This window comes from Meleagris gallopavo, chromosome 15, assembly GCF_905368555.1.
Source record: "Meleagris gallopavo chromosome 15, MGAL_WU_HG_1.1, whole genome shotgun sequence".
Lineage (NCBI taxonomy): Eukaryota > Metazoa > Chordata > Aves > Galliformes > Phasianidae > Meleagris > Meleagris gallopavo.
The window spans coordinates 10,036,075-10,049,691 of record NC_139418.1 but is presented as its reverse complement, the minus strand read 5'-3'; the positions used below and the strand labels follow the sequence as shown (position 1 = coordinate 10,049,691).

At 55.0% G+C, this 13,617-nt stretch overlaps 1 protein-coding gene across 1 annotated transcript; it reads left to right on the top strand.

Moving 5' to 3' along the window:
* The first annotated feature begins 1,334 nt into the window (after positions 1–1,334).
* HRH2 (histamine receptor H2) lies at positions 1,335–12,185 on the top strand. Its single transcript, XM_003210372.4, has 4 exons — positions 1,335–1,676; positions 5,114–6,616; positions 8,523–8,666; positions 10,182–12,185. The coding sequence occupies exons 2-3, from the start codon at positions 5,529–5,531 to the stop codon at positions 8,539–8,541; spliced, it is 1,107 nt and encodes a 368-aa protein (XP_003210420.4). The 5' UTR covers positions 1,335–1,676; positions 5,114–5,528; the 3' UTR covers positions 8,542–8,666; positions 10,182–12,185.
* The last annotated feature ends 1,432 nt before the right edge of the window (positions 12,186–13,617 follow it).

Sequence of the window (13,617 nt, the reverse complement as noted above, 5' to 3'; positions counted from 1 at the left end):
CAGCACTGCGGCATCCGGGAGGGTGGAAAAGGCTCGAGCAACCTTTTCTTCCCTGGTCTCGGTATTGCAGAGGTGCCTGGGGACAAAGATATTCCTGGAACAGCAAGCACTAGTGGCACTCCAAATCTATATAACCACTTGAACACATCTGGGAGATCCTCATCTCTTAGCTGTGCTGTGCGTCCTGATGATCAAAGTGAGCCATCAGTCTCTCCCATCCATTGAGGAAGCAGCCTATCACAAGTCCATTTGCACAGTGCTGGCCTACCCAGCCATGGCTGGAGCCCAGCAGGACCACTGGCCCCACGCTGCCCTATTAGTCCTCAGGCACAGCTTCCCATCAGAGCTTCCCACAGCCCCCACATTTGCCAAACCTCACACTTCTATTCCTGGAGTCCCAAATTTTCCCTGACTTCACTTGCAATTTCCCAACATACAGTTCCCAGCGTTGCCTTGGCCTTTAATAAACTGCTCATTAGAGACACACAGGATGCCTGCCCATGTGGGGAATATCCCAGTCCGTGAGTTTCTCTGGCAAGCCCTGGTGTTGGCTGTGATGCAGCAGTGGCTGCCATGTCCTTCCCGTGGGGCTGCTGGATCTTCACAGGGCTCTGATCCCTATGAGCTCCCCAAGGGAAGATGGAGCTTGCTCAGCTCTGAGCCTGCGGGGTTTTCTTGTCCCCAGGCAGCAAGAACATTACGTTGGAAGAGATTAGGGCAATGGGACTGGAGGGGGGTTCTGCTCCCGTAATCAGAGTTCCTACAGGGCACTTCCCATCCTGAGACAGATTCTAGACCAAAAGATCCTTTCTTGAGCAGAACTGAGGGACAGGAGTCAATATCCCAGCAATTTCAGCTGGTGAACATTCCTGAGCAGACTTGAGCCTTGTTTTGCAGAGCATTCCCTCCTTGCACACAACTTTGCTGCTGCCCAGCAATAACATTCTGAAGCTCCAGCAGACCCCCAGGTTGTGAAACACAGAGCTGGGTTTGGGTCTGTGGAGACGAACACATCAAGGCCGTTCTGCTTTGTGCACAAGGCTGCTGGGGTCTCTGCTTGGCTGCGGTGGGAAGTGAGGATTGCAGCCCAGCTCCATCCAGCATGGGGAGCCCAGGGTGCACATGGGGAGCAGCGTGACACATCAATCCCTTGGTTGCTAGCTGGGGAGGCATGGAAATGGTCGGCATGACTTTCTCCAGCAGCACGGAGCTCTCAGACAGCCCAGCACGAGAGGGAGAGCAGAAAGGGGGAGCAGCTCCCCACACTGCTGGCCCAGCAGTTAGCATTCGTGGAAACCCACAAATGAAAGACAGCAGAAGCACAGAGGGCCACCCCTGCTGTTTATCACTTGGCTTGGCTCCCTGTGACACCGCACGTGCAGAGGATGCTTCCGGCAGTGTTCACACACGGCTCAGGGCAGCCCTGCACGCAGCGTGCCCGGCTCCTTTCAGCATTTCGACTTGGACTGGATAGTAACTTCGGAGTCTGAGATCAGGGCTCTGATCCCACCCACCGGTGCTGTGACTCACGGCGCAGTCAGCGAGCTGCCTGGATATTGGTGGGCAAGGAGCAGGGAGGGAGCTGGCGGCCGCCGCTCGCACACGAGCTGCTCCGGCACACGGTGATCGGCGCTCCCACCTGCTGCAGGGCTGCAGAACGCCGGCACCGCTCCCAGGTAAAGCTTTTGCCTGACTTTTTTATTCCTCTTGGTTGTTCCACTGCTGAAGGCATTTCTAAGCGAGAGTTCAGAGGGGTCGGGGGGTGGGAGTGTGCCCCGCTCCGCGTTCTATGTTCTGTGCAGTCTCCATCACGCCCTGCCCTGGGGGCTTCTGCTGGTGGGAGCGGACAGAGGGGGAACAGCAGGGTTAGAGAGGGGGCACGGGGCAGCAGCACTGCCCTGCCTCGGCACTCGCACTCGCCTCTCCCCAGCAGCATCCCTACGAGGTTTGCTCCTAAGTAAACTTTTTTCCCCGAGCTGCCTGAGCCCTTCCTCTGAGCACACCAACCCTGGCCCAGCTGCTCTGCTCCCCTGGACTGATACCCGGGCACAGGAGGGGATGTTGCCCCCAGGACCCCTTCTGTGCCCCAACGCAGCTGTGGGCTTTGGGCAGGAAGCTGAATCCAAGTTTCTCTGCTCTGACTTCTGCAGCTAAAAATCATGTCCGCCAGCTTCTGTTTTCAGTTTCAGCTCTCATGCAGTCACTGAAGAGCAAACTTTTGAAATGCTGGAGGCTCTCTGCCTATTTCTGCATCGCTCTTTGGGCTGTCTGCATTCAGGGTTACCTTGAACACTTCTGTACCAGAGCCCCTGCTCTCCCAGGGCTGGCAGCCCTAATGGGATCGGCTTCTGCCTCCCAGCCCCTCTGCTTACCCCACAGGAAGCAACTGCTGCTGTACATCATCAGCGGGGCACGCTTACAGCACCAGATGGGAACAGCCCTTTGCTGGGGTCCCCGTGTCCCCCAAGCCCTGCCTGCTCCCCACCACCAAACCTCAAACATCCTCTTCAGGGGCAGCAGAAATCCCCTCCCTGCTGCACTATGCTGTCACAAGCACCTCTTGGTGAACCCAAGTGTTTAATCTCTTGATTAAACACTTGAGCACAGTTTTGGAAAAAGCCATGACGCCTTGCTGTGAGCTCTGTGGGGTCAGGAAATCAGCTTTGCCCATAATGTGACATGTCCCAGCACCTTGCTCCATACTAATGCAGGAGAGGGAGACTTCTCAGATCTGGGGACTTGGAAATGCTCCCCAAACCCACTGCCATGTCCAGGCACATGCCAAGTGTTCTCTCCTGTCCATTTGCTTTTAATAAATTTGCCATAAACCTATTAAGCCAGAAGAGAGAATGCACTAATGGAGAGCAGCAAACGTTACTGGCATTGCAGAACCAGGTGCAACATCCCATCCCCTCCATGCAAAAGTGTTCAAAGCGCCCAAACGTACAATACCAGAAGAAATGATGCTAAAAGGTGAGGGATGAGGAAGAAGAAGGGAGAGTGAATGAGAATTTCCCATAGACAAATCACAGCCCCAACCCTAGAGGAGATAATCAGCATTTTAAATGGGAACAAAGCCGATGAAATGTCCACGGGCTTCCACAGAACAGAAAACATCCATTCATGCAGGAATTACTGCAGGAACTGTGAGGTTAAAGGATGAGCTGATGGGGAAGATCTTAGTGTGCTGCAGTAGGAGAAGCTATTGTACTCATGGCTATTAATAGAGTTCCTTAAAGATCAGACTAAAGACACATTTTTTGTTTAATAGCTTTCATTAGTGATCTTGATTCAGAGCATGGAAATTCTCTAAGAAAATGTACTGGTGAGAATCTTGGGAGAACTGTTGAACCAGACAAGGGACTTCAATGCTACAGGAGATGAACCAAAGGTTCTAAAATTCAACAGAAACCAAACAGCTGTCACAAGTTCACATGCTTAGGGACCAAAGGCAAAGGTCGCTGCCCCAAGCAGTGAAAACAGCACAGAAGTATGTGGCTGTTAGGGAACCCCAGCGTGTCTGTAGGAAGACAGCTGGTGCCTGATAGAGTCCATCAGAGCCCTGTACTGCTGGGAAAGGAGCTACAGGACGACCCAGCAGCATTGCACTGCTCAGCTCTCTGCTGTCTGGGGAGAGAGTTTTGGCCAAAAACATGTCCAGGCCAGGATGCATTGCCATGCAGTGCCACTCCTCCTGCAGAGCCGTGTGCCAGTGGGGAATGTTTCCATGAGACAGTATAGAATATGGGACTGTCTCCCACCAGAGTTCAGGTTTGCCTTTGCAAGCACCATGCCTGGAACCAGCCCAAGGTGCAGCATCCCACATCCCACACGAGCCCTGCCCCATTCCTTCTCAGTAGAAATGGGTGCTCCATCCCCATGGATGGCAGCTCCATATCACCCTTGGAAATGTTCCTACTCCCTGCCTAAGAAATACGGAGGTCCTGCTCCTCACTCTCAGCTAATGGGAGAAGCAAGAAGCAGCAGAACTCCTCCTGACCCAGCCTGCAGGATCAGCTGCCCCACAGCACGGCCTGCAAGGAGGGCTTTGAATACAGCAGAAGGAGCAGACCTTGCCAGGAGGGTCCCACCCAGCACCACTGGGCATGGGCAGCATGACCAGGTTCCGTGCTGTGTCTGCGGGCACCAGTAAGGCAGCAGAGCACCTGCCCTGCAGCAGTGCTGGGCCAGGAGCACGGCCTCAGCTGAGCTCACGTGAGCTGGCACAGGAGTGGCTGTTGGTGGGTGGCAGAGCAGCCACACGGGAGGCTGTGATCCACCCACTGCATTTTTCTAAGCCTGCTACTCCCCCTATAATTTATCCTGCCATTTCCAGCGCGTTAGGAGCAATAAGAGAAACATTCTTTTCACTTGGAAATACCCTTCTCTGAGAACAACCTGTTCTCCTGTCTGCCGTCAGCAGGCAGGCAGCACTCAGCTTGTGCCACAATCCTTTTGTGCACGAACAAAGAGCTTTCCATGGCGAGAGCCCTCGCTGCAGCAGAAGGCAAGGAGCCACTCTGCCACCTTCCCATACCCTTCACCCCAGTGCCCCAGTGTGGGCCACCCCCACAGGTTCATTGCTCCCAATTCCCCTCGGAGCATCCGGCACCTGTCTGGATCTTGCTCTGGTCATGGGAGCAGGAGCCTCTGAGCAATGGAAAGTCTCCTCCCTGAACTGGTTGAGCCATGTGGCTGCGAACAACAGGGATCAGCACAAAGCATGGGACTGCTCAGAGTGCTGTTACAGGCACAAAGTTTAAGAAGTTCAGCTCTGAAGCCTCATGAATCACACAGTGCTGATTAATTTTACTAGATTGCGTAAATGGAGTGCACTGCTCCCACTGGAAAGCTCTTTCCTCATTTCAATCCAGTCTTTTTTTTAATCACAAGCCTGTAGGAACTTCTTTCCTCTGAAACCACCCCTACACCACATGGGCACTCCAAAGTTGACAGGCAGCCAGCAGGGTTTGCTGTCCCCAGCTGCCGAAGAACTCTCCAGTCCAGGTCTGAGTGAGCAAGGGCACCCAGGGAGGTGCAGAAACCCCATTTCTGGAGGGGCTGCCCAAGGGACTGTTGCACATATGGCCCTGATCTGGTGCTCTCTTTGCAGGCTGTCCTCAGGTAAAGAAGCTCTGTCCCTAACAAGTACTGCTGACCATCATCTCTGACCCAAGCACACAGAGCAAGGCAGGCATGAGACCCCGTGGGACCTGCCCCCGTAGCATCTGACCCTGCTGGGCTTTGCAGGAGAGAAGGGAGCAGCTGACACCCACCAGCAGCACCACGGGAATCAGCTCCAGCCCCAGATGGACCAGGTCACACAAGAAAGTTGCAGGGGCACATCATTCCTAGGTCACGTCACGCTCAGCGGACTGTATGTGTGAAGGGGACTCTACTGTGATCTCCAGGACCATCATAGGCCCATATCTGGTTTGGAAGGAACTCCAGGGCTGCCTGGTAGAGGCTCACTCCAAGCATCTATAGAACCACTGACAGCAGAATCGTTCCACCCATGCAACTGCACTATGGATCCATGTGGCAACCTCACAAACCCTTCAAAAAACATGGACTTCCCTCTGCAGCTGCTGGTCGGGTCCTGCCTGGCCCTGCTCATCGCATTCACTCTCTGTGGTAACATCGTTGTGTGCCTGGCCGTCACTCTGGACCGCCGGCTCCGCAGCCTGACCAACTGCATCATCGTCTCGTTGGCCATCACTGACCTGCTGCTGGCCCTGCTGGTGCTGCCCTTCTCCGCCTTCTATGAGCTCAGCAGCGAGTGGCCGTTCGGCAGCACGTTGTGCAACATCTACCTCAGCCTGGATGTCATGCTGTGCACGGCCTCCATCCTCAACCTCTTCATTATCAGCCTGGACCGCTACTTCGCCGTCACCGCCCCGCTGCGCTACCAGCAGCTGGTCACCCCATCCCGCGTGGCTGTGGGCTTGGTTGTTATTTGGACAGTTTCACTGATGGTCTCCTTCCTCCCCATCCACCTGGGGTGGAATACCAATGGGACAGCGGTCCAGAACACTACACCCAACTGCACCAGGGAGTGCAAGCTAGAGGTGAACTCTGTGTACGGACTGGTGGACTCTTTGCTCACCTTCTATATCCCTCTGGTCATCATGTGCATCACCTACTACCGGATATTCAAGATAGCGAGGGAGCAAGCCAAGAGGATAAACCACACGTGGTGCAGCAGCAACAGCCCCATGCCACCCATGGTGAAGGAGCACAAAGCCACTGTGACGCTGGCAGTGGTGATGGGAGCCTTCATCATTTGCTGGTTCCCCTATTTCACAGTGTTCACGTACCGAGGGGTGCGGGGGGACAGCAGTGTGAAAGGCACACCCATGTCCATCGTCCTCTGGCTGGGCTATGCCAACTCAGCACTGAACCCCATCCTCTACGGGACATTCAATAGAGATTTTCGGGTGGCATACCAGCACTTGTTGCACTGCTGGAGGACAGGGGACCCCAAGAGCTCCCTACAGAAGGGTCAGCCCCGAGGCAGGAGCTGCGGGGAGAGCCTGGATGGGCAGGAGGGGAAATGCCTGAAACTGGAGATGAGGAATGGGAAAGGCATCTTGCTGGCAGATGGAGCCCTGCAGAGGTAAGAGCCTTCCCGCAGCCACACTGCCTGTCCCCAGGACCCTGTCAGCTCAGACACCCAGCACTGCCGCTCTCAGTCTGCCCCAGCAGTGAGCACAGCCAACAGCAAGTTCCATTCCCATCTCTGGAACAAAAATAGCTAAAATTAGGTTGGCAAACTTTTCTAGGAACACAAACAACCACACATAGAGCCATAAATCCCCCCCCAGCAGTACCCCAAGCACCGCCAGGGGCAGGACCCTGGAAGAGGTGCAGTGATGGGGAGGACGGATGGGATGCAAGCACTGTGCCCAGGAACCTCTATCTTCTGGAATCAGCCTGCACCTCCTTGGCCCACCTGACATAAGGAGAACACAGACACATGCTGTGCCATGATGTGAGCTGTTGCTCCCAGACCCTAATCTAACCTCCAGGCATCAGCAACTGATAACCCCCTGATAGCCCAGAAACTTTCCATCCCACCGATAAGCTGTTCTTTCAATCCCTGCTGCACGTGCCCTTGGTGCTGTCCCCAAAACACAGCATGAAGCTTTAGGAAGGAGAAAGCAGGGAGGTGAAGCAGAGGGCAGAGCGGTGCGAAAGGCTCAGCCTGTATCACACTCAGGCACGTGCCTGGCACAGTAAAGATGCTTCTGCAGACACAGACGGGGCTGGAAGAAAACCTGTGCTGCTCCTGTGGAGCACCACGTGGGATTTTATTTAACTAAATTGTTTGTGCAATGCAAAACACCAGCTGGTTCCTGCACAGCATTACAGCCTGTACCCAGGGGAGAGCAGAGAACCCTGGGGGATGGCCCAGCAATAGGCTGGATCAGGTGCTGGGGCTCAGTCAGTTGGGAAGGTTTGGCTCCTTCCTAACACTCGAGTGCATTTGAATGAGACCGGTAAAAAGGTGAGCATCTCTCACCTCCTTCCAGCAGGAGAAATAAATGTTTCCTCTCTGGATTTGTGCCCAAATGAAGCAGAACATTGGAGGGAAGAGGCTGAATAGCAGGCAGTGCAGCAGTGGAGCACATATCGTGCACTACAGGAAGCAGAGGTGAAGACACAAGGACAGGGATGTTTCTTGACCTTTCTAAATCCAGAGAACTCTTTCCCATACCAGCCAGCATCACTGCTGTGGTTTCTGCTTGTGATCAGATAAAAGTCAATGTGAGGGCTGACGGTTGAGTTATTGGTTTTACTTTCCCTGTTTATCTGCCTACTCACTTACTTGGAAATGATGCACCAAGGATGGCGTGGGCCTCTCTCACTTCTCCCCTTCCCCGTCAGGGATGCACACATTGGGTGTCTGAGACCCCAAGACCATGCAGGAGTCACTCAAACCCCAACTGCCAATGTCACCTCGAGCTCAGAGAGACATGGTCCCTCTCTTCCAGCCACATTAACAGAACAGAGCAGCACATATCACTCACAAATCCATATCTTCCTCCAATAAGACTGGAGCCTAGCAGAGCTTTGCCCAGAGCAACCCCATGGAGTTGTTCAGGGGAAATAATTTTGAAATGTTGCCCATTATGTTTTTTCCTGTTACGAAGCACAGCGAAAGACCAGCAAACATACTAGAGAAACATGAGTGGTCTCAGGAGATGTCAAGCACAGGAACAGGAGTCAGCCCCATCACTTCTATGGAAAAAACATGCACCAGAGCCACTGTGACACAGGCAGCAATTCCATGGGTACTGGGGAGTATGCGGGGCTGCGGTGAGCATGCAGCTCCTCACCCCCTGCCACACATTAAACAGGGAAGAACTCATTGTGCCAGCCACCACATCCTGTTCCTTCCCATGGGCTCAATCCCATGCAGGCAGCAACTGATGTGTCCAGAGCAAAGCCCACAGGCTCACCCACGCTGGCACCAACCTATCTCCTCTTTATATCTCCATGTGCAATTTCACTCCTTCCAGGGACGGAGCTTTCCCGTGAGCCTCAGCCACCCCATCTCCTGGCCTCTGCTCCCAGCTGCCCTCTTCCAGCACTCTGCAAGGCTGGAAGGACACAGCTGGACTTCCCTTGGGGAGAAACCTGAGAGCAGTGGCAAGAGCTGCAGGGTGAGTACAGGGCTGGGGTTTCAGGGTGCTGCTGTGTTTAATGAATGGGGACATCCATTGCATTTTTCTGGGTCCAGCCATCCCATCCCAAAAGTCAGCAGTGCAGGGAGCAATGGCACCAGAGGTACATCCTCCCTCTGGGAGCATTTGTTCTCCAAACCCAGGGCAACTGCCCAGAGCTGTCCCTTCTCTTTCCCCAGCTGCTCTTGAAGTGTGAGGGTACAAAAAACACTTCATGATTCTCTGGAAGACACTGCCAGCTCCCCTTGCCCATGCTGGGAGCAGCCACTATGCACTGCAGAGGCAGCTGTGCCAGATCACAGCTTTCCAGCACACTGTTTTTTTGCAAGCCTACATCAGTACCATGAGTCACCACCTGACTGGACTCCCAAGTTGGGAGACTGACATTGGGCATCTCCACTGTCCCCAGCAGCACTGGGCAGAGGATATGGCCATTTGCCCCTGTGCAATGGGATGCCTTTGAGCTCCCAAAAGCCACTTTGTGCAGCCCTCCTCTTCAAGGACTGGGCAAGGTCATCATGACCTCCACACACTCTCTCTTAAACACTGCATGCTGATAACGTGGGCTCTCTGTATTGATTGTGCCCAGGGGGTGAAAAATGAGGTCACCCACACGGTGCAGCTAGAGGAGCACGCCCCAGCCAAGGTCATGCCGACAGCCCCATGTATGGGGCCCCACTGAGGTGTGATAGACGGAGGTGACAGCATGGGGAGGGCACAGCACAGAGGCTGCTCCCGGGGGGACAAATTACACCGACCCCAAGCAGGAGGTGTCTCGAGCCTCCTAGCCAGCAGGACAGAGGGACAGCCAATGCCAGTTGTGTTCTTTGTGCTTTCCCTCTGTGATGCACACATCTTCTGAACAACATTTAGTTTCCACAAGGCAGAGACAAGATGCCAATTTCCCCCAAGAGATTTCTAATCTAATCGGCACAGCAAAGCATGGTCGATCTATGCAGAGGTTTGCAGATCTGAGGTCTTGCTGTGGCCACAGATTTCCTCCCTGTGACATGGAAGTGAGGACAGGAAACATCACCTCATGTGAGGACCCATCTGAATGCACCCCAGCAGGAGCCAAGCAAAGCCCCGCAGCACCCACCTGCAAAGGAGGGAGAGGAAGCACTCTGAGGCAGAGCACTGCTGACCCCAGCACGCCCACAAGTGTCACTTTGACTCAGTTATTTGCAGATGTGACAACAGCCGCTGCTGCTGGCCCACAGAGAGGGGAAGAGTGAGCAGAGAAAGCCACAAAGCAACATACAGCTCCTCTGAGGGAGCATCAGAAGATGAGCTCTGGGTGACACTGCTGAGCTCTGCCCCTCAGCAGCTCTCAGCACAGCTGCACTCTGCTGTGAACATCCTCACAGCATTGCACCGCAGACCCTCCCAGCCATGCTTAATGCAGAATCCCTTGTGCCGCAGGGAGACGAAAGTGGGGCAAGTGAATACCTGCACCCTGCATATCCTTTGAATGGTCTCTCTGTTCCCCTGTAGGATCCTTGTGCTGCTACGTGGCACTTGCTGCCTCCCCAGATGGTGCTGGAAAAGGCCTCTGCCTGCCCACGTTTCTTACTAGGAGCACAGAAGAACCTGCACCATCAGGGGCCATGACATCTCCAGCACGGAGCCCTACATTAGTGGGTTGAGAGCCAGGGCATACCCCAGCAGGTCTGGGGTTCAGGCACAGCAGGGAAAAGGAGATGCAGCCGCAGCCTCGGTGCCAGACAGCCCAACCAGGACCGGCGCTACGCCCCGCGGTGCTCCGTCAAAGGGAAACATCCACCTCCCGAGGGGGCCCGGCAGAGGGGTGATGTGACAGGAGAGCTATCGACGGCCACGATCACAACACGTGCAACCCCGCAGCATCCTCACGGGGCAAAGAGGAGCCTCACCTCGGGGATACCGGGGCGTCCCCTGCTCTTTGTGGGCTTCGCAACCTCAGCCCCACGGCAAGGAGAGAGGACCCGGAGCCGCGGGAGCCGCCGAGCCGTGTGGCTGCACCCAGGCTCTTTCCCCAGCAGCAGCTCAACGCCAAGTCTGCAGAAACAGGATGTCTGCGAGCGAGCCTGGGCAGAACTCAGCCGTACAAAATCCCGTTTAACACAGAGGCAGAACAGCACGATTGATTTCTCCAAGCACACTCTACCTCGAGAAGAGCTCCCCCCAGCCCCCAGCCCTTCCTCTCCACCGCACTCACACACCGCACAGCCGCAGGGACGCGGCTGGAGCCGAGCGCGCCGCTCCCAGAGCCGGGGGGCAGCGAGGGCAGCAGAGCGGCTCCGGACCCCCCGGGCCGGGCAGCATTACGGGCTCGGAGCTCCCCCTGCTTGCGGCTCCCGGCCCGGCCCCTCTCTGTCCCAGAACACCCCCAGGCCAGAAACAGCCGCGGCATCCACCCTTCCCTCTAAAACTCAGGGAGGAAGATCCGACAAACGCACCCCACCCAAAGCTGTGCCACCTATGATAACAATTAGAGACTGATCTAATTGCAAAAATAATTGCAATTGAAGTGTTTAATTACCATACTAAGCAGGAAGAGCCGCTCCCGACTGTTTCGGTAGCACTCCCGATCCATCAAACAAGGTTTGGGGCTTGTTTGGGGTTGGTGTGTGTTTTCCTTTTTATTATTATTAGATTGCAGCCCTGGGGGGATGAAGAGATTTACTAATTAGGGTCCTGGAGAACAGCCACCAACTTGCAAGCACTTGTTTTATAATTTCAATACTAACAAGGCTGGAAGGGGGAGAAATCCAAAATGCAGAACAGCTGTGTGGTTGCAGCCCTGCAGCCCCTCACTACGCTGGCAGAGCCCTGGTGCTGCTTGGTGTGATGCCGTGGGGCTGGGTTTGTGCTGTGCCAGCACCTGTCACCCTCTGATCCCATCCACTGCAGTGACAGCTCATCCAGGTCCTGGTGCCAAGCCCTGCATAACAACAGCAGGAAACTTCTCCAGGTGGCATTTGGTTTTGTTCTCCCCTATATGTGCAACAAAAGGGGATTAAATTCTTTCTCCAAGCAGCAATTCTGAGACGGAGGAGAAACCGCTTAGAAAGCTCATAAGCAACATCTGCTTTCCCAGATAGGAATATCCCCCTGCCAGCCAAGTGCCCAGGGACACCTCCATCCTTTGGGCTCTGTAGGGATGCAGCCACAGCTCTGGGTAGGACCCAAAAGCACAGAAAGGGCTGTGGGAATGGGATGCAGGAGCTGCTGTAGGGCACTCTGGTGTGTCCCCTTCCCAGAAGTGTACCGAAGGACTGTTTTATTTCTTTTAGATAAAAGAGAAACATCAGTAGAAGAAGGAAAAAAATAACGTGTTGGGTTTTTTTGGGCTCTCATGTGATTGAACACAGAGGAGATGGAAAGATAGCAATCAGCCCCAAGCAGACAACAAAAAAAAAAAAAAAAAAAGAGAGAGAGGGAAAGAGAGAAACTTTGTTTTAGAAATCCCAAGATTTGGTTTTCTTCAATAAAATGCATTTGAGTTCACCTACCAAACAGTTCTGGCTCTGAGGTCTCAGGTCTCCATACCGTGGGACCCGTGTGGCCGTGGAAAAGGAGAGGGGACAGAGCCACTAGAGGGCACAAGGAGGACAGATACATGTCCCCATTCAGGTCACCTGCCCCCCCACAGAGCAGCAATGCGGCGGTCCCCAAAGTCCCATATCATCCCCCACTCCAAAGCACCTCCCAGAAGTCCACCCTTAGCCCAGGTCCCAGGGGTTCGGTGTCCCCAGGCACCAAGATGACACCACTGCTGCATGACGGAGACGTGTCCGTCTGTCCAGCACTGACACACCGTGTCCTCAGTGGGGATGGCACAGCTGTCCCCTAGAAGCCCAGGACCCTGCAGACCCTGGCACTGGCAGCCCTCAGCCCCACACCACGTGCCCATCACCAACCCAGCAAACGCTGGATCCATGCGGGGTGACAGCACACAGGCAGAGTGACGTGATGGCACGGCGGTGCTGCGCGTGTCCGTGGGGTGGTGATGGAGCAGGACATGGCACACGGTGCGTGTGCTGCTGCTCCCTGCAGGCATTGGTGTGAGGATGGGTGGATGCAAACCCAGCGCCTGCAGCCCCTGCAGCAGCACCATTACGCAGGGCTCTCCGTCCTTTTTGCTTAATGGGAGGCGTTTTTCTGTCTCATTTCCCTTACCCTCAGCACTGAAACCGCCTTTCTGCAGCAAAACAAGCCAAGCCAGAGAAATCCTTCTCCCTCAGCAGCTCACAAAGTCCCCTCCCTCCGTGGCAGCAGCAATGCCCATCGCGCAGGGCTCCCTTTCCCTGCGAACATCGCACTGCAGAGCAATAAATGATCCCCATCTCCTGCAAGTCCCCGGGCTGTGCTGAAACCCGGGCTTCATTTGGGTCATTTGTCCCCATTCCTGGGGGAGAGGCAGGCTCTGTGCATGGTCCCATTGCACCGCCGTGCTCACCATGCAGCTTCAGCGGGAGGGGGACCCCATAGAACCCACGTGCCCTGGCCAGCAGACCCCCCACCCTGGTTTTAACAGAGGCCTCCGTGGCGGGAGGGTAGGACTCACACAGAGGATGGCAGCAAGGGCACTCGGGGACACGTCGGGGACAACGGGGACAAGCGTTCCGACGGAGCTGCAGGGTTTTGTTCTCGCTGTTGATAGATCTGCAAATAGCTCAAAAGGAAAAAGGTCCCCTCGGCCCCCCTCCACCATCCCTCCCCGAGGGCTGTGCACCCGCTCCGCTCACTCAGCCGCTTCGAGGTTGAGCTAAGTCCACTGCTCTTTCCTAGGTGATTAGGCCCTTCATTAAGGGCTGGTTTCCCCCCAGGGCCCTCCTGGTGCTCAGCTCAGATGGGGCTGCAGAAATCCAGGTACCCCCAGAGCCCAGGCAGGAGTGAGGGGCACACAGGGCCGGGGAGGGAGAGGTGAGTTTGGTAACACAATGAT

What these genes read in the sequence shown, in the direction of transcription:
- HRH2 (XM_003210372.4), top strand. Translation starts at nt 5,529, where the DNA reads ATGGATCCATGTGGCAACCTCACAAACCCTTCAAAAAACATGGACTTC.